Source organism: Pollicipes pollicipes, unplaced genomic scaffold (assembly GCF_011947565.3).
Source record: "Pollicipes pollicipes isolate AB1234 unplaced genomic scaffold, Ppol_2.1 Scaffold_6686;HRSCAF=7923_pilon_pilon_pilon, whole genome shotgun sequence".
In the NCBI taxonomy this organism is placed as follows: domain Eukaryota; kingdom Metazoa; phylum Arthropoda; class Thecostraca; order Pollicipedomorpha; family Pollicipedidae; genus Pollicipes; species Pollicipes pollicipes.
Window position 1 is genome coordinate 10,001,367 of NW_023596921.1, and position 21,210 is coordinate 10,022,576.

The 21,210-nt window shown below is 48.3% G+C and overlaps 1 protein-coding gene across 1 annotated transcript; it reads right to left on the minus strand.

Annotated features, from left to right (window-relative positions):
* Positions 1–628: 628 nt before the first annotated feature.
* LOC119107804 (uncharacterized) lies at positions 629–19,605 on the minus strand. The gene is made up of 4 exons (XM_037231355.1): positions 19,455–19,605; positions 6,140–6,291; positions 3,692–3,802; positions 629–1,091 (listed from the first exon to the last, which is right to left on the minus strand). Exons 2-4 carry the CDS (start codon positions 6,276–6,278, stop codon positions 991–993), a joined length of 351 nt encoding a protein of 116 aa, XP_037087250.1. The 5' UTR covers positions 6,279–6,291; positions 19,455–19,605; the 3' UTR covers positions 629–990.
* Positions 19,606–21,210: the final 1,605 nt, after the last annotated feature.

Consider the following 21,210-nt stretch of genomic DNA (forward strand, 5'->3'; position numbering starts at 1 on the left):
TAAGTTCAAAGTGTGATATTCACTCGCTATTGGTACTCCCGGTTTTGCATTCAGAAGATTGTCGCTGCTGTTCTACAACTGAAAATATCCGCTCTTTCTTTTTCCAGGTTGAATAATACTCTAAAACACCCACTAGCGTTGTTTTGCCATAATTCAAAAACAAGCCGTGTGTAACGAAACATGTGACGTTGTCTACAAGTTGCAGACGTTGCGTTACAAACCTGGCATCTTACGTTACATGTTAGACCGAGATCTCACGCATTATTTTGGACCGTCATAGTGGTTGTCCATGTGGCCATATTGAAGCCGCGAGGGCTATTGTCTCGGAATGCATCTGTTTCAGTCGCTAGATGGATTTTTCACCGCACCGACTATGCAGCAATGTCACTGTTGGCCGAGAAACAGCAATGACGTAGGTCAATATATATTTCAGGTGCAATTTGCGAATAAGCATATGTGTTACCACGGAAGTTCGAGCAGACATGCCGTCTAAAGCTACGTAAGCTATGCATCTGCTGATGTGCATAACATCAAGATATGGTCAATTGGCTATTTCTACTGGCACGCAGTGACTTTATAAAGCCACCAGCGTACAAAGCAAACAGCGCGTCTAAACTTATTCTCCTCCAAAGTGTGCGATTTATTTGCACTGAACCACCCCTTGGTGCAGTCTCAACACCATTGGCTTCAGTTGCTGTTGCTTTTGTCCGGCTCTGACCGCCTGTATATCCAGCTAAAACTCGTTTATTTATTGCTGTTTTCAGGCAGACAGCGTGCGCTACTTTGTACCTTTGTATTATGTTGCCAATTTCAGCCGTATAATCTTACGTTACAACATAGACAGAGCATTGGTTTGCCATGGGACGTGTCACGTATGAGGGTTCAGTGATCCAGCGACCCAGTAAGTCCAATCTGATCGCGAGGAACTGGTGGCCCCAAACGCCGAAGCCGGCCAGCCGTCTCGGAGGCGTCCGGTCCAGTCTCCAAGGATCACTTCCCACTGTTCTGCATCTGCTGCTTCAGCCGGTCGATGTAGCTGTCCGCCGCGTCGCCGCCGGTGCCGGCGATTTCGTCCGGTATCTCCACCCCCACTGCAGGTGGCGATACAGACCGTCAGTGGGGCCTCGTGGTGCCGCGGGGCTACCACAGACCACAGACAATTCGTGGATTGATTCAATCAGTGAAGCGCTCTGGCGCTGAAGCCAAGAGGCCTGACGCCTGTTTTTTTACTTTTGTAGAATAGTTTTTCTATCAGTGCCTATTACAAAGACGTCTTATGAAACACTCCATTCTGGGCCCTGGGTGCTGTCCTAGTGGTGTACATCTATCACACATCACTTAAACATGATCAGTCCTTTTACAAAGACGTCTCATGAAACACTCCATTCGAACAACGGCCTGGTCAGATACAAAAAAAGAAAATGGAGTGTGACGCACATTAATTCGCACATGACCTGTCCCAGCACGCTTCCCAAAAACCGATTCTGAAGTCAACTCTGAAAAAGATGGAGAGCTCCACAGACTCTGGCAAGCTGTGTCAAAATTATGATTACTAAAATTCATCGAGTTTACCGAAGCTATCACTGGCAATCTAGAATGCATCTATAGAATACCATCGTGGTCAATTTGATCCTACGTGTAAGTGTGTGTGTGTGTGTGTGTGTGTGTGTGTGTGTGTGTGTGTGTGTGTGTGTGTGTGTGTGTGTGTGTGTGTGTGTGTGTGTGTGGTGTGTGTGTGCGTGTGTGTTGTGTGTTGTGTGTGTGTGTGTGTGTGTGTGTGTGTGTGTGTGTGTGTGTGTGTGTGTGTGTGTGTGTGTGTGTGTGTGTGTGTGTTTGTTGTCTGCTGGTTGTTAGAGTGTGTGGAGTTTGGATAGTGTGCGATAATTTTACCAGTCTCTGATATGACGAAGGGCATAATAAAAAGGCACTGTTGTAAGACGCACACGAATGCATTCATTTCCAACTGCACTGGAACGATGAATAACAGCAACAGACACGGTGTATGAATGGCCATGAATGCTTAAGTGTATAGGGCATCTTTCACAGCCGAGCACTCAAAATTGTTCAGCAGGCTATCCAGTTGGGTTATCCGGACCCCAGCTGCTCGCAGCAGCTTTCGTTGCCAGATCAGTATCTCCCCGGGGGTCCCGTCGACACATTGCCGAACAAAAGACTTCCAAGTCGCATCTGGAATTAGACGGCGAACGGCGCATCTGCTGGCGACGTGAAATGCCGACTTTACATGACAGGTGAAGCCGGGAAAAGGGCTGAGAAGCGTCTGCCCCTCTGCTATGTTTTTTTTTTAAAGATCTGCTGGGGCATGACGTGGCGCATCAACGCCCAGATACAACTGTACCGATGTTCACCATCCACAGCTGTTCACGCGTCTCCCGCTGTTCGGTCTCCGCTGAAGCATGACAGAAAGATTGCAAACAGTACGGGGAAGCTTTCCCAAATGAGTTGGTGAAATTAAAGACTTTTGATTGGGGCTAATATTTGTTACGGTACCTGTCCATGATGGTCACAAAAGTCTTAACTCTAACCGTTGCAATGCCAAGTGCTGCAAATTCCGCAAAAGCCAGGGAGCTTCTACATCCATCCATTGCATCCTTCAAAGCAGGGAGAAAAGTGTGGGCGTCATGCTTTGCACCGTTTGTTAACCTGTGATCACGCGAACTATGCATAAGTGATATATTGCAGTTTTACGGGCCGCTGTGCACAAAACTGAGCAAATAATCATCTCGCACCCACCTCTGGTGACCGCTTTAAGTGATATTCATAAACATCCCTCCCACATTTTAGCTCGAATGAAGTTAATTACTTCATAACTTGTAAAGTCATGGAAGTCACTGGAAATGCGCGTGTCTTATTTGGCCACTTGCATCGTTCTCCATTTTATGCACTAATTGCATCAAATTGATTTTCTTATTAATTCAGCTTTTATTCATCTCTTATTAATTCATCCAGAATCAGAATTAGCAATGTAGAATGGCATGAATTAACGATTGATGCGACTTACTCGTAAAAATGCGTCCAATTCATGTTACTTCGATTCGGTGCTCAAAAATGCTGAGTCAAATCGATTCGAACCAGGGGAGGGTGAAAAGAGCACATCCCTTCTATGTGCCGACAAATGCGAACCGACGATACTTTTTTGCAACAAGCATGTTCTGAAATTTGGCACAAAACAGCATGCAACACAAACAAACCTTTGTTCGCTATACTGAATTTCAAACCGACTTTAGCGTTGTCAACTTCAGGTGACTGGGGCAAACTACGAAAGCTTTGTCGCAGATCCTCAATACTGCTTATCCACTTGATTTCACGCTTTCAAATTATGCAGTGGGCACATTTGAGACACTCGCGTAACACTTAGTTTCAGTGGGCATAACCGAAGCTTGAATATTCTCAATGGCGCTTCACGATTGTTATCACATGCACGTGACCTCAATGGTCGAGGTGATTTGTCTGCCACACGCAGGCTTAGTGTGCGGGCAGCACTGCACCAGCCAGCCAGATGAGCCACGGCGCGGCGGACTATCGCTGAGCGCGGAAAACGCTATCTTATTAAAGGTAAACAGCTAAGACGTGCAGGCATGGTGATGCAAGCCCAGTGACCTCTAGAGCACATCTGGACAGGATCAGATTTGCAGAGAGGCTTGGTTGTGCACCCACGTTGCACTGTACTTACGATATCGCTTCATTGGTCTTTGGATGCGACGAAATCCATAAAATCTAGGTCGCTCCACACTTGACTGATATGGCAGCACGTTTTGCAATCTTCGGACTCCAAGAATGGGTTCTGAAACAGAAGTGATATTTTATTCATAGGTCAGATTGGACGTGTATCTGACACGCCCAGACCTGCCGCGGTCTGCCGCCGCCGACCCTGGGTCAGCGGTCGTTTGCCCGTAGCCCCCGGCGGTGGGTCACGTGACCAGGTGGCAAGGTCGGCACGGTGCGGGGCGCGCGGTGGGCAGAGGGATTCGGCGGCCGTAGTAAACAGTGTTCTGCTTGAAGCTGCACCACCGAAACAATATGTCGGAAACGTGTAAACATACATACATACATACACACACACACACACACACATATATATATATATATATATATATATATATATATATATATATATATATATATGAGCTGGAAGAAAACAAGTCGACATCAAAAGAAAGCGTTTGTTTTCTCTTAATCATGTGCTGGGTACAAATGACGCCTTTCATCAGTCTTCTATGACGATTACTTGCTCCAGACGATGCATACAGGCAGGAATTCAAGCATTTGGCTTATTGAAGATGTTTAGTTATGGTGGAAGTGTTCCAAGACGAGCACTAAATAATGATAATAACTGGCAGCGTTTCAGCCTCAAGAAATCCCAAACAGCTGAACCATTACCAATGAAAAACTACAGAATGCTTACAACTCAAAGACAATGCTCCACATTTGAAGACAGTGAAGCAGGCATCATATATGATGAAATAAGCTCACTTATACCTAATGGTATACCTTTAAGTGGAAATGTTGCTCTAGACGACACACTTCCTCTGTTTGGTAGGCATGTTCCCCAATGCGTCATTGTATGATTACGTCCTCGTACCTCGCACAATATTGAGAGCCAGTTGACGGTCGTTATATCTGGAAGTCGTGCTCACGAACGCCAGACACGGACGACTAGACAGTTGTATTTTCCTTGGCCTTGTTGGCCGCATGGCTGATGGAATGACTGGATTGGAATGACGCTATTATGGCGTCATGGATGCACTAGGTGACCTCGCAATAGCCTCTCAGAAATTCTCTGCACATATTCGCAGGCGACTCAGAAGCTAGATTGTTTTAAGGTCTTAAGAAGGACAGGGCTGTGAAATGTACCAAACGATCTTCGAGATGACGATTTCAGTAAATACCCCTACACAAATATGGAACACTCCCTTAAATAATTGAACTCGCTGCAACTGAACATTTGAAACTGATTTGTATCCCTGGGATTATGCTTTGCTGGACCTGGGCCACATTGCAGTGAAAAAGTGGCACAGTACCAAAAAATTGTCGACAGCAAGTCTTTTGACGTCAAATACTACGCAAATGTCAGACAGTCTTCGCAAATGTCACTAAGCGTGCAGCCAACATTACGTATTTTTAGCACTATCTAGTATTGCTAATGCACTGTTACTAATGCAAGGTATTCTACGTCAGTACATGTTTGTACTTTGCGTTTAACTTGACGCAATGGACGAAAATCCCGTGGTAATTGAAAACACTACAATCGTCTTTTGATTTCCCGCAGGCCCTTTTCTAAGACCAAAACTTTGCTGAATTATCACACCGTAAAGAGAGTCTTGCAAGTAGAGAGGAGGTGACCCAATTCATCAGGAACCAACATTGTCACTTTCTGCGCGCTCGATTCGAAAACGTCTTTTGGTAGCCCGATCCGAAGCCCGATACCTTGAGACACGTGCACCATTACGAATCTTGGCTTACAATCGTGCTATCATGCAATCAGGACTAATATTTGGTTTCATGGCTGGAATTTCGCACTCCTGAACACCGTCCATTCGCATGCGGGGTGGTTCACTTTTCTTTGGATAGACACCCAGTGTGTCGTGTAGGTCTCTAGATAGGTTAAGAACGCCACACGTCAAATGCGGGTATATATGCTCCTTTTATGACGATACTGCATGGTCTTAAGTTATACAAAAAACGCATAATGTTCGTGCGAATGTCCAATGCAACAAGGGCACCACTGACCTTCCAGGTATGGGCTGCGAATGCACGATGCAACAAGGGCACCACTGACCTTCCAGATATAAGCTGCGAATGCCCAGTGCAACAAGGACACCACTGACCTTCCAGGTATGGACTGCGAATGCTCAATGCAGCACGTGCACCATCGACCTTCCAGGCACGAGCTGCGAATGCCCAATGCAACACGTGCACCACTGACCTTCCAGGTACTGGTTGCGAATACCCAATGCAGCGCGTGCACCACTGACCTTAATATACGGGTTGCGAATGACCAATGCAGCACGAGCACCACTGACCTTCCAGGTATGGGCTGCGAATGCCCAATGCAACACGTGCACCACTGACCTTCCAGGTATGGGCTGTGAATGCCCCGTGCAACACGCGCACCACTGACCTCCCAGGTACGGGCTACGGATCTTCTCCAGGCTGCTGACGGGCATGGCATCGTACTCGAGCTCCAGCCTTCGACCGGCGCCAGCGGCCAGCAGCAGCCAGAAGCCGACCAGCGCGCGGAAGCCGTACCGAGTTACCATGGCGACGGCGGCTCTGCAACGGTATGACGTGCCAGCCCAACAGATCCAGCAGCCCATGCCCGCCGAGCCCGACGCACAGGTCACACCGAGAGCCAATCAGCAGCGGTTGACAACCCACGCCCGCCGAGCCCGACGCACAGGTCACACCGAGAGCCAATCAGCAGCGGTTGACAACCCACGCCCGCCGAACCCGACGCACAGGTCACACCGAGAGCCAATCAGCAGCGAGTCACCCGACCGCAGCGACGTGGAACGCCGCAAATTGGTGGGCGGTCCGTGAGCAACGCGACAGGTGTGCGATAAACCGAAACGGGCGACACATGTTGAAAGACATACCACTCCGTCCTGTACAGGCCTCCGCGTGTGGCTGTGCTCTGCTCCGTCTAGCCGCCAACGATCAGGACTCGGACCCAGGAGGATTCAAGGCGTCTGGAGAGAAATTCCTTGTTTGGCATACATGCGACCAATCAAAAAGTTATGAGAGGTAGGCAGCGAAGAAGCCGCTCCCAAGGGATATCGCAGTTTTTCTCGGCAGGGCCTGGGTGATGCCACGATCTAGGCCAACCTCAAGTTGCCAGTCCGTCCAGGTCACACCCAGAATCATTTTCCTCTCCAAAGTACTCCACGGACATCCGCGTCAGCTTTCCTACGCTCAAGGGCAAACTTCATGTCGTATTCCTTCTTATGGAAAACTATTCACGCGACAGTTTGTATGGCATACATCAGCATAACACTTAACCGTACGCGAATAATCGTAAGTTCAAGTGTTCGTAAACGTTCACAATGTAAAACTGTATGTCCGCATGATTTTTCAAATGCATTTGTTCATTTGTTTACTTGTTTATTTAGCACATAATCGGTCCACAGGCAAAAGCCCAATTGCGGAAGCAGTCCAGTTTAAAAAATAAATACGCGACACGCACAAACAAAAATTTACCCGCAACACAACACACACACACACACACACACACGCATGCACATTGCCACACAGTCACGCATGCACCTTACACGCTGACACAACGGTCATAAAAAATGCTCTACGAGTGCCGGCGAACCCAACAAACCACATCAGAACAATTTTGTTAGCTGGGAAAAGTCACTTGTTAGAAATGCTAGTGGAAAAAATTGCAGGCAACGGCTAGACAAGCGGCAAATCTTTTCACCAGTGTTGACCCTTGTTAGAGTAGGCGAAAAGCTCATAATCCAGTGGAGGACACTGGGAATGAGTATTCGAACCAAACCACATGAGAAACCGGTGGTGGTAGTCGTTCGAACCGGGTGAGATGGCAAACGGGAGCATCGCTTCAAACAACGCTACCGCACTCAGTGATTTCACATGGCGTTGAAGAGACACATCAAGTCCTTTTGATTTAACTGCGCTTGACCAGGACATGACGGCTTGAGACAGTCCAATCTATGTGATTAGCAAAGATGAGCTGGTGTCCAGGGGACACCAAGATTGCGAATCTGCTGGCAGCTATCTGAGCGTCGATTATTTAGTGCATATGGGCAATGTACAAGTGACGTGCGGAGGGTGAATGAGATGGCATTGCACTTAGCTTGGTTCAATTTCAGGCCCCAGTTTTTGGACCATTCACAAAGGCGATCCAAATCCGCCTGAAGTGTAATGCAATCTGCTTCGTTGTCGATTTGGCGATAAATTTTCACATCATCGGCGTATGTAAGTCGCTCTTTCTCTCTCTCTCTCTCTCAGTTTTATCAGACATCTGCCAGAAAGCACGAACATCAACGGTTCCAAGATGCTGCCTCTCGTAGCAACTGATCGCATTCAGCCAAACTGCTTGCCGTTCAGCACCAGGCGTTATAACGGTTACTCAAGTACGACTCCAGCCAGCTGTACGCGTGGCCAGTGGCGCAAAAATAATGGCCAAGCCTTGTATGGTAGAAGAAGGCGACTAACGCTGGTGAATGCTGATGCGTTTTTGGTGTAAATTGGAATTGCTTGCTTACATTTTGAGATAAATGTCCAGCAGTGTTAAAAAAACATGCTGTATGTAGTTGGATTATACGGCACCTTACAGTACAGTACAGTAAAGCTGTATAGTCCAGGCGCATCGGGCAGAGGCGGGTTAGAGCGAGAAAACCACAATACACGGACGTTAGGGCCACAAAACTTACCGCCAAAACACATATTCAGACAATTGGTACCCTCCTGATCGTCCTCGTGCACGTTGCCATCGCGTTCAAGAGAGGGAGACATGTGCGTTGATGACTTCAAGCACTTAACGAAGGACCAATAACGCTTCGGGTTGTCCTTAGTCTCCCAACGGACCCAGCGCGTGCTCGCGCAATTAAGCATCCACTGCGGTTTCAAAGTCGGCTCTGATAGTATGTAAGGAAGTGCGGTGTCCAGCAATATTTTCGGTGGTCGGACACGTCTTCGTACGTCTGTAATCCAACTCTCTGCCACGCAGCAAGTCTCGAACGAACCGGTCAAACCATGGAGGAAGTTCCTTTCGGAGCTAGACCACATGCATGAAGCCTGCCGTGGCCGCGAACACAAGGTCACGGGACAGGCGGTCAGCGAACGTCAGCAATTAAATCATTTAAAATACGCCGAGCAATAAGCCTGATTGCATCGTATTTCCTAGAAAACACGCTTCCTTTGCATCACATTTCTTACAGGACACAGTTGTTTGCATATGTATGTTTTGGAAGCGCATTTGCTCACATACACAAATACGCGCCTCCCTTTTCTTACATACACAAAGCTTCTTATCGTCTTTCTTCGTGAACCCCTATTCGCATGGTATTTTTTGCATACTCAATACCTAAGCTTAGAGTGATGGAAATCAGTAATATCAATGACGCATAGCAGCCGAGAACCGATAACGGATATAAATTAGTAACCGACAACGGGTGAAACAGTGATGAAAAGGGGTGAAGATCAATACACTTTGTTTCCTGCATGATGCAGAAACGTACCTCAATCCAATAAAGAAAAACATAAATATCCAGATTCAGAATCTTCTGGGCTGTTTCCTCGCGTTACATGTGTTCATGTAAGACCATATTAACGGAGCCCTTTTGAGAAATGTCTGATGCGATTGGGATCCATTGTCTCCAAGTAAGTCTACATGTGGCGGTCGTATATTTAACAGCGTGATGTTTTTCTTTTAGGATGAATCAGCATTGAAGCTACAGGAAATGAGCAAAGGCAGCAGCAGTCACGCTGTACCCCAGCGGCAGTAGTCATATTATTTTCCATGTGCTAGTACAAATAGTTTTTGCACCAAGTTTCTCGGATGTGAGGAGTTGCGAACGTCAAGTCTTCTTAGTACAAGTGCTCACGTACGACAAATTGCGCGACATTCGGGATACGAAGGTCTACAAGGATCTCTGACCCCAAGGTTTGCGTTTCCAGGCTTACGCACGAAGCTTTGCGTTCAAACGACAGTGATACGAAGATGTGTGCACGACATTTTGATACGAAGCAATGCGCTACGAGTAAATGTGGTATATGTCCGCTACCGAGAGCACTGGTCTGTCGGTTAACGCGCGCTCGGGTGGGGGTCAAATTCACCCTCCAAAGGGTTTTTTTCCTGAATGGTTTCCGAACGGGACGATGTACCCGCGCCAAAATTTGCATAGCTATAGACAATCGAATAGCAAATTGTGTGGCATCAATAATTTAGACGTACCTTTTAAGGTCGCTGACCTACAGCAGGTCAAATTCAGGCTATGTATTTAGATAGGGCAATTTCTAGGGAAGCTTTCACTCTAATGCGACAACGGAGTGTTGAACAAGATAATACATCTCTGAGATAATTTCTGAGGCAACACAAGAATGAAATGACCTAATTCCATTGATCTAAGGACGGGCATGAAGGTCAGACCAAGGTCAAAAGCAACCTACTTTATTGCGCTGGAGTTTTCTGTATGGGGTAGCCTCTGGTGCTCATTTCGAATTTATTGATAACAGAAACCGCATCACACATTCCAAAATTTGCATAGCTATAGACAATCGAATAGCAAATTGTGTGGCATCAATAATTTAGACGTACCTTTTAAGGTCGCTGACCTACAGCAGGTCAAATTCAGGCTATGTATTTAGATAGGGCAATTTCTAGGGAAGCTTTCACTCTAATGCGACAACGGAGTGTTGAACAAGATAATACATCTCTGAGATAATTTCTGAGGCAACACAAGAATGAAATGACCTAATTCCATTGATCTAAGGACGGGTATGAAGGTCAGACCAAGGTCAAAAGCAACCTACTTTATTGCGCTGGAGTTTTCTGTATGGGGTAGCCTCTGGTGCTCATTTCGAATTTATTGATAACAGAAACCGCATCATACATTTTCTATGAACTTGTTAAAGGTCAGAATATGTCACTGATCTGAAATGACTCAGGTTGGCACTTTTTCTAAGAAACATATTGCCTAGCGCAGTCTTTGTCGCTTATTTAATTGCACAGCTCAATGCAGTCCTGCATGATTTTAGTCACCATGATCTTCAAAGGTCAAAAAAGATCACTGAGGTGAAATGAGCATGCGACCTGGCGATTATAACAGGAATCTAGATTCTGGGGACACTTTGGAGACCAAATTGGGGCTAAGCCTTGTTTGACCTCATTTGATCTGAAGGCGATGATCTTGAAACCTCAAACTTAAAGGCTAAGTGAGCTCACGTACAGGTCAACACACCTTAAAAATTTGGTGCCTCTGTCCTTCTTAGTTCCTGAAATCTGAAGAGGGTCAAATTGACCCCCGCCCGCGCGAAGAGCACCCAACTCGGCCATCCGGGCACGTGTTAACACCACGGGGCGACTAGTAGCGTGGAGGCGGAGGCACCTGTCACTCCAAACAACACGAGACTTCGAGACTTCGACGAGACCGACTTCACAAACCCTCTTCGTGACCGTCAACACGAGGACCGCAGCGCGCCTTCCGTATGGCCGGAAGTTTCGCCTGTGTGTAATCTCAGCACACTCGCCCCCCCCCCCCTAGCCGAGAGCAGCAGCCATGCCCGTCCCGCCAATGGCACTGTCAGGCGCACGGCGGCCGGCAAAAGGCAGTGCCTGGCGCCACTTTCGCCACGAGACCGGCGGCGAGGGCGGGTGAGGTCCCGTGCCGCCGGAAGCCGTCGAGCGTCTCGCGGGGCGTATTCAGCGGTGCTGATCGGGCCGGCTGGCGGGATACGGCTGACAGGGACAGGTGCCCAGGAGTTAATGGGAGCATATGGAGCAAGAGACTCCCCATACATGGGGCCGACGCGCGCTGATGCGGCGAGTAAGAGGTGCTGAACTTCTGGTTAATGGTGGCATACGGAACAAGAGGTGCCCCATACATGGGACCGACGCGCGCTGATGCGGCGAGTAGGAGGTACTGAGGAGTAGGAGGGGCTGAACTTCTGGTTGGACCCGGAGCTACGGACACCTGTTCATTTTTGTTTTCCGTTCTGGCAACACGTGAGCCTCGAAATGACGCAGGTAGGCTTCGTATCAAATGGCGCTAGTATGCAATACAACAGGAGTCGTGCGAAAAAATTATACCTGGTATGAGTATAATGTAATAAGAGCAAGCATATCATCATATTTTCAATCGCAAAACAGCTACTATAAATATCCCACTCTGTTTTTGTCTGTTTTATTAAGCTTTGACGCGTTTGTGGCATGTGATCGCCTCTTACTTCCCGTGTTAGTTTCACAGACACAAACTACAGCGAACACGATTTTAAAAGCGAACTGTTTCGTACAGAGAGCGACTCGGTTCAATTAGTTAGTAGTGCATTTTTAAGTCGTGTGCGGATAACTTATCTGAAAAATACGTCATTCCCTGCCCACATGCTCACGTATCGGAATTAGAAACGGTTCAAGGTAAAGTTCCATTCTGCAACAGCTTTGCACAGATAAGATTCGGTACTTTATCGCAAGATTTACTTATCTTAATCATAGATCAAAGAAAACTGTATGTAACCTCCCCACAATATTGCTGGTCACATTATTGAAATGAATGTAGCATATGATGTATCCCTCAAGGAAGTCTCGGCAGACGATGGCACATTCCTCTGTATTCTTACAGTCACGATTGCACCGTGCTAAAAAAGCAGGCGCTCTGCCCGGGTATTTATTTATCTATTCCGGTTTTGATGGCCAAAAATTATTGGGCTGCTTGGTATTTTGGCAATATTCTTCGCCTCATGATGTGAAAAGCTTGGTTCTACCCAACGGGACTCGAACCTGGATGTCTGGAGGCAGATGCACACTGTCAGTAAAATGCAATATACATTTCCTGGTAGCTTTTTGGGGTTGCTGCAAAGGCTGGACATATCACTTCTTTAAACTCGAAACTCGAAGTGCATTCAGTACTGTGGCGTCTGCGTCGTCTGCGCTTGTTCTCAGGAACAGATCGCGTAGGAGAAGCAAAACATAACTTTCAAAACCAGCTGAAAGAAAATGTCCAGATACTATTTCCTAAAGGTGCGTCTGTCTGTCTGCCTGTCTGTCTGTCTGTCTGTCTGTATGTCTGTCTGTCTCTGTCTGTCCGTCTGTCTGTCTGTCTGTCTGTCTGCCTGTCTGTCTGTCTGTCTGTCTGTCTGTCTGACTGTCTGTCTGTCTGTCTGTCTGTCTGTCTGTATGTTCTGTCTGTCTGTCTGTCTGTCTGCCTGTCTGACTGTCTGTCTGTCTGTCTGTCTGTCTGTCTGTCTGTCTGTCTGTCTGTCTGTATGTCTGACTGTCTGTCTGTCTGCCCGTCCGTCTGTTGGTCTGTCCTTCTGTCCTTCTGTCCATCTGTCCATCTGTCCATCTGTCCGTCTGTCTGCTTGTCTGCCCGTCTGTCCGATTTTCGTAACACTGTCCACGTGCCGAGCGGTGGATTGCTGAATGATGAAATTTGGACACGACGCGCAGGCACACGACGCGGTTTTCCACGGGTTGGTCACGAGCCTCTGCGTTCCGGGGTTCGAGCGTGGCACGTGACGGCGCGACTGTTTTAGGTCCATTGGTTTTGCACGGGCGGCTCAAAAATGTAACCGACGACAAAGCCGACGGGCAGCCGTTCGGCACCGTAGCCACATCCTGGCAACCGAGGGTCGGAGCGACAAGAAATTCACACGCTTTGGTAGACAATTGAACAGGGCATCACGTGGCGCCAGGCGTGTTGTCGCACTCACCACCTGACATGTGCATAGAAGCAACCAGCATCATTTTGACCGTTTTTACGGTTTTCGCGTGCTACACTGTATTTTCGCAGCCAGAGTGTTTGGAGACACGAATTCAATTTTATTGTCGAGTGACGTACCGTCGTTAACTCTTGTGGCCAACACGAGTAAATGCGACGCACAGCTGCGCCAGCATTCGTTGGACAAGCCGGGAACGTCGGCATTTTGAAAAACGGTGCTGAATACAACACGCGGTCGTCAAAACTGCAACCAGAGTTCATTTTCCATCATATGCAGCGTCCTAGATGACCTAGATCCATAGATGAATTTTACCTGAGCGGTGGTAACTTCATATTTCGCGTCGCCGAAATGACACCGTTTAATCGTCTAGCCGCTGGCGGCCAGTATTTTAAGAAAAACGACGAATCGCGCGCGCTGTACCTTGTCTGCGTCTGGCAGCCGTCATTCATTCATTCATTCATGCATTCATTCATTCTTGCGTCGAGAAAGGTGAGCTTTAGTGACAATCAAATGCATTACCCCAGCTCTTTGATTTCACAAATGCTAGAGAATCAACACACATCGAACGAAGGATGAGCTGCAACGTGTTCGATAAAAAGAACTACGAAATGCAGTGAATTCTCAGCGAAGCCTACTGCTACAAGCAGTACTGTAGAGTCTGATGCCATAGAAGCATTCCAGCGGCATTGGCCAGTGGCAGAGGTGAAATTAGGGTTATCTGACATCTGCAGTGGTAGAAAGTGCAGTTTTCTTGAACTTTTAAAATGCATAGCAACGCTCCAACCGCAGTGGAGATCTGGAGAGCCAGATGTGAACGTCCCTGGTAGTCAGCACGTAACACCCGGTTCCCTTCAAACATCCCGGCAGCCAGAGTTTGGGTCGGTCAAGGAATCCCACAAATGATGTTCAGTTCACCCCGAAACGCTGCAACCGTAAATGGCGCAGGAACGCTCCGTCGCTAAGCAAAGCAAACCAGCCAGCACTGGACTGCAGCTATTTCCTAAGGTTGCATCTGTCTGTCAGTCTTTTTGACCCCTTTTGCAACGTTCATATTAATGCTACCTATGGGTCCACGCTATCCTGGGTTTGCAATTGTTTCTTAAAAGAGATCAAATGAAGCTGTTTAGGCATCTGGAACTTCCACGCTTATAAAGAGGGTGATAGGGTATCGAAAACCGATAGGGTAGCATCACTGCAAACATATGATAAACGTTATCACACCGTTTGTGGATTTCGTGCCATCGCGCGATCACCTATCCACGCCTCAAAGCTGACAATGCACCACAAAGCAGTAAAAATAAGTGATCCAGAAGCATCATTTAAGGCATTCTTCTGTAATGAGCACCCGATCTAATTACTAATACAAAGCCAGCGATTGTCCAGCGTTCAAATATCGCTCCCCACATTTCCGGCCAGCATTTATTCAGCGACCCGCCGTTCGGCCCGTGAACGGCGTTACGCAAAACGGGACAAGCAGACTGACAGACAGATGCACCCTAAGCAAACAGTTGAAGACAAGAGCTGGCGGGCTCACTTCACTAAACGACGGAGCGTCTATATACGAGTTATGGTTGCATTATTTTCGGGATGCGCTGAGCACCATTCATTTGATTCCAAACCGACCTGAACCCTGGCTGCTCAGATGTCTGTCGGAAACCGGGTGTTCTGTGCTGACTACCAGGGACGTTCACATCTGGCTCTCCAGATCTCCACTGCGATTGAAACGTTGTTATGCATTGCAAAATTTCAAGAAAACCGCACTTTCTACCACTGCAAATGTCATATAACCCTAATTTCGCCACTGCCACTTGCCCATGCTGCTGCAATGTTTCTGTGGTGTCAGACTCGTTAGTGACTCCAACACACGCCTCGTGAAGCCAATGTAATAGTACTGTTTTGTCGTAGCAGCAGGCTTCACTGAAAACCTAATGCATTTCGTAGGTCTTCTTATCGAACTCGTTGCAACTCATTGTTCGGTCGATGCGTGGGGTTTCTCTGGCATTTGTCAAAGCGAAGAGCTCGGGTAATGCACTTGATTGTCACCACAGCTCCCCTTTCCCGCCACATCTAACGGAGGATTGAATGAATGGATGAATGAATGAGTGACGGCTGTCGGATGCCGACAAGATACGGCGCGCGTACGATTCGTCGTTTTACTTAAAATGCTGGCTGCCGGCGGCTGGACCCTTGGGTCTACCGGTTCCATTTTGGCGACACGAGAATTTAAATTTGTCACCGTCTAGGTACAATCCATCTGTGGACAGGAGAGTGCATATGGTGGCAAATAAATGGATGATAAATGTAGTCAGATACCTAAACGAATCAGTAGACGCAGCGATGTCAATATAGCCGCGACCTGGTCACAGTTTCGACGAAAGCGTATTGTATTCGACACCGTCTTTTTCAAATGCTAACATTCCTGGCTTACCCAACGAATACTGGTGCACCTGCGCGTCGCGTTCACTCGTGTTGGCCTCATGAATAAACGGCGGTGCATCGGTCGACGTTTTCGAATGGAATTCGCGCCTCAAAAACACTCTGGCTGCCGGAATACAGTAAAAACGCGTGATGATGTAAAAACCGTCGAATTAATATTGGCAGCTTCTATGCACATACCTTGTGGCGAGTCCGACCTTGTGTCTGGCACCACGCGTTTCCCTGTTCCACTATCTACCTAAGCGTGTGAATTTCTCGTCGCTCCGGTCCCTGGTTGCCTGGTCGCCGGTTTTGTTGCCGGTGACATTTCTGGCCGCCCGTTGAAAACCAATGAAACTAAAACGGTTCATCCGCCACGTGCCACGCCCGAACCCTGGACCGCAGTGACTCGCGATCTTCCTGTGGAAAACCGCCTCGTGCGTCTGCACCCCGTGTCCACATTTCACTACTCAGCGACCCACTGTTCTGCTCGTGGATGGTGTTATGCAAGACGTAACGCCGCCTTTAAAACGTGACGGACATGCACACAGACGCACCCTGAGCAAATAGCACATAAACCCTCTCTTTGAGCTGGTTTCGAAAGTTATGTTTTGTTTTTCGTACATAATTTATTCCTGGGAACAAACTACCAGATATGTCATGTGCCACGCCCTGGCGTGTGCATTTTCATTGGAGTCCATTTACATGCCAAAGTCCACTTTCAGCTAAACATGCTGGGCTCTCCAACGCTGATCAAACTTTTAGGTTTACATTAGGCTTACAAATTCATACTACCGTGAGACAGCACAAGACACTCCGTTTTACGACAGCATGTTCATGTTCGCGTGGTCTGTCATCAATACAGATACTTACGTAGACAGGTTTGCGGGTGACTGTGGTGTAGTGGTCAGGGTGCCCGGCTGTGAACCATCAGTCTTGTGTTCGGATCCCTGTCATGCTACCAACGTATCCCACGTGCTACCTAATGAAGGCATCCGTCTCGAAATGACCCTGGCGGTCGGTGAGACGTAACGCCCTTACCATTATAAATAAACATATTTGTTCGCCTTGCGCTGTTACGATTTTTGTGCTAATCTGATGTCCAGGCAGGGCAATAAAAGTCGGGTAGAAAGAAGTCCTGTACATGAACTTCAACGTAAGACTCGAATTTTGCTAGGTGTACAACGACGTGCTAAAATTTCAATTTCCGCTAAAGACATGTCGGCCTCTGATTGCAGGCTGCATGACGGAGACCGCTATTGGCGCTATTGTCCAGCTTTTCCAACGGCAACAAAAAACTGCCAAGAAATGAATGTTATATTTTGCTGATAGCGAGCATCTGCTTCCAGAAATCCGGAGTCAAGTCCCAGTGTGAAGAGCCACCCTTTTGGCATCATTGGCTGAAGAATATTGCCAAGATACCAGACGGCTACAACAATTTTTGAGTTCGAAGCAAGTTGCAAAATTAAATCGAAGAGCCCCTGCTGTTTACTTCCAGTGGCGTACTACCAGTTATGCAATGCGAAGCTTCGCGAGCTAAGCGGCCTCCAAGGCCTTTGATCAGTCACTCCATGTGCACCATGTAATTACCTGTCGTAATGATGAGGCAAAGATATCGGCTAAAATAAAAGCGGTGCACTCTAAACGATTTCTAATAATCCCTGTCACCAGTCGGTAAAATCTCTTCGAGAGGCGCATTTGTGATGGACACTGAAAGTGACGCTGTTATTGTAGCTTTGGTGCATTTCGCAGCCTTTCGCCGTAAAAGTTCACAAATAAACCTCGATACATGAAAGAGGCAGCGCAATGAATGCGAAGGCGAAGCTGAAAATCGCTCCTGCGAGATTGTTCGTCATCGTGAGTTTAATTTTAAATTTTTCAGTGCATTTTCCTCACGACACGCTGTTCACAGTACTTACAGGTATTCATCCATGCAACAGCATTTTGTGAAAGTAATATACGGTTTCTTTTCATCTATGATGGAAATACGAATATCCTGCGATAAAGAACCGAATGTTAACGGTGGAAAGTTTATGTGAGAGGGAGCCATATCCCGAATTTTTCTACTTCCAACGCGTGAATATCTGGGCAGGGAATGACAGGTCTTACAGGCTATTTCACCTCACACACAACTAAAAAGTAGAAATATTAAGTAAGACAAACCAAGCCGACCTTTGTGCTTAACAGCTCGTTTTTACATTGTGTTTGCTGCAGTTTGTGTCCATGAAACTTACCACGGGAAGTAAGAATCGAACACATGCCATAGACGCGCCAGAGCACAGTAAAACAAAAAAGCAACGTGGGATATTCCGAGTGACTGTCTTGCGATTGAACGAATGACGACTTGCCTGTACTGATTCCATTGTAACTCATCCCAGCTATGACATTTTTGAATGACTCCTGTTGTATTGTTTACTTGAGTAATCGGGTACGAAGCCGTCACCCGCGCTAGGCTCCCGTGTTACCTGATCGTGTATTCTGGCCTTTAATTTGGAGTTATATGCCCAGATCTATTCAAAACCCATTTCAGAAACAAGCCAGTTGCGACTGAGACGGTGTGCAAATGTGTGCTGGTGAATTTGCAGCAAGATCGTGTTGTGAATCTCGAAAAGTCAGCAGCCAGAGAGCATGCAGCCCTCCGAAACTTGGGAAGCTCAGCCTCCTCCCCCTCCCTTCCCCACCACCCATCAACGGCGGCTCGAGTGCTATGCCCAGCTTCGTAAGGCATGATTGAGGCTACACCAGCAAGAAAAAACACGATGTGAAAAACACCGGCCGCGCCGCAGTGCGCCCTCCGGCGCGGCGGCCGGCCGGCAGCGCGAGCGACTTGCCCGAGTCCGGCGGTGCTGCAGGGCTGGACGGCGCGTCTCACCTGCCCCCCCCCCCCTCATCGGCACACCGCCAGGCCGCATAACAGGGCACCGTGCGGGCATCGTCACGGCATCGTCACTGCATGGCCGGGTCGTTAAAAACCGAGTTATGCTTAGTCACATACCCCGTGAATGAGGTGGGGTGCATCAATCGCGGGATGCGGCATATAAATGTGTGGTGCACGCAAGCTTTGGCAAAGCGGTACTGACAACATGACTGCAATATCAAACAGGGAAAACGACCAATAAGGAAAGAATGGTTTAAATCTCATGCAGTCACATTTTCTTATCAGTGGAGAGGATTGCATACTTTTTTTTAATGATGACTAGATGGTATTTTGTTGTTCGGTACCTCCTTCGTCGCTCAAGTATTTTTGTGTGTAAAAACCCGAAGTTGGTCGAATGGAGAGCTTTTGAAGAAACGGCTTTATGCACATACACAAGCAAAGTACCAGACCCATATGGTGTTGACTACCACATATCTCATATTTTAGGAATAAAAGAGTGCGCACCAGGAACACGTTTGTTGCTGACAATGCACGGAGATGCAATGATTGGCTGTGGACGTATTGCCTACTCGTACATATGGAAACGGCTCAGCTCGCGGGGGGGGGGGCGGTACATAATGTTGCAAGGTCAGCAACGTTTGCCGTGCTACTCTCTATACTGAACAGTGTCTGTGGGTTATGTCTGTTTGTGCCACGCGCCGCTGTTCAGAGCGTCGTGTTGGCGGTGCTGGTCGCTCACCTGTGCGATGCTCCGGCAGTGCTGGTGCTGCGCTTCTCCGACGATGCTCCTCACTCGGCTGTGCGCTGCGCCGTCGATGCTGCTGTCTGGCCCGTGCGCCGTCGGTGCTGCCGCCTGGCCTGAACGCCGTCGGTGCCGCTGTCTGGTCCGTGCGCCGCGGCGTTGGCTATGACGTCTGCGGCGCCGCACCGCTCGTTTTTATACGGTTCCGGCGCGCGTCGCGGGGCCTCTGCGGCGCCGGACGGCACCTGCGCCGCCCCCGGGGGGCGCCCGGCGCAGCTACGCGCGCTGCGAGGTCCTTCCTCCGTCCGCCGCCCTGCGCCTCTAATGGATTAATGGCAGGCGGACAGGGTCAGACACTTCGGCCGGTCAGGGGTACGCAGCTGTCACACGCTGTAACGCGGCTCGCAGAGCGGCAGCAGGGGAGAGACTGCGTGCGTGACGGTCTCACACATAAACTATCGTTGGCAGCCGGCTGGCTGCTCAGTGCTGAACTCAGGATGTGCGACAGTCCTGCCGTCTGGGATGCATTGTTCGCAGTGCCGGTGCGTAGCGAGGTGACTACAGTTTCAGTGTCTCTGAACGTGGGAAGACGCAAGCCGTTTTACGGAAGATTTTGTCATGGTCACCGTTGTACCAAAATCACGCCTCTATGCCTTCTGGCTGCCACTGAGCACATCGTTTCGCTGTGTTTGGTCCCCCACGTGACGTAACAACACCAGTCCGACGACAAGCCGTTGTTGTTCCGTCATTTTTTACTTTTTTTTTGTTGCTTAAGTCACGTGACACCTTCCGGTGACATCAGCGATAATCCGGTCGCATCGTGACGACAACGACACCTGCGGTAACCCGATGGTCTGTATCTGATCGGATCGGTGACCTGATGGTCTGGACCTGATCAGTTCAGTGACCTGGTCGCCAGGACCTGATCGGATCTGCGACTTGTGCCCTTGGAACTCACTGGATCAGTGACGTGGTCGCCGCAGGTCGCCGCGACTGTGGCGTAAGATATCACGTTTGGATGAGGGTCGAAATGGATACAATCGCTGGATTGCACGCCTTTTTTGCTGGAAATGCTGTCGCCTCGTGTTCTGACCGATTGCCTAGCGCGCGTCGCATTCACCGACCGGCTAAGCTAATCACGTTGTCTTGTGTATTGCGTTTGGAGAAACAAACGCCTTTAAAACTGAAGCTAATCTCAGTCTCAGGTCAAACCGGTTGTTTAGTTACTCGGATTAGAGCCCTATCGACCAGCCTCGATCATTTCAGGGCTGTAGGATGAACGAGCGTGGGTGACGGTGTGGCAAGGCTGCACACACCTGGAGACCTACCCGCCAAGGCTTAACTCGCACGGTAGAGCTGCCACTTTCTGAAACTGGGAAAGCCCGTAAACGCCTCGCTCCCAAATCTGAAAACCCGCCATGCCAAGTAAGGCTCGTTTCCCCAAATAAGCCCTCATGGGGCCGCCAATCCTATTTTGTATTTTGGATACACATAATCTACCTTACAATATTATCAGTTCCGAAGCAAGAAATTGTAAGAAGCTTTCGAACCTAGGTATTCCTTCAGTTGATTTTCACGACTAACATCAAGAAGCCCTATTTTTCATTCCAGGCACACGGACTTGGTGTCATCATAATATAAGGCCACCATAAAATACGTAACGCTACTAGCTTGCAGCCCCACCTGCTTTTTATAAACTAACACTGGATTAAGTTGTGTTTTATTCATCTCGAGATCTAGCAAACTGGAACGA

What these genes read in the sequence shown, in the direction of transcription:
- LOC119107804 (XM_037231355.1), bottom strand. Translation starts at nt 6,278, where the DNA reads ATGGTAACTCGGTACGGCTTCCGCGCGCTGGTCGGCTTCTGGCTGCTG. An exon ending in CCGTAGCCCGTACCTGGGAG is followed by an intron (nt 3,803 to 6,139) that starts GTCAGTGGTGCG and finishes CTTCTGTTTCAG; the next exon opens with AACCCATTCTTGGAGTCCGA. An exon ending in AAGACCAATGAAGCGATATC is followed by an intron (nt 1,092 to 3,691) that starts GTAAGTACAGTG and finishes CGCCACCTGCAG; the next exon opens with TGGGGGTGGAGATACCGGAC.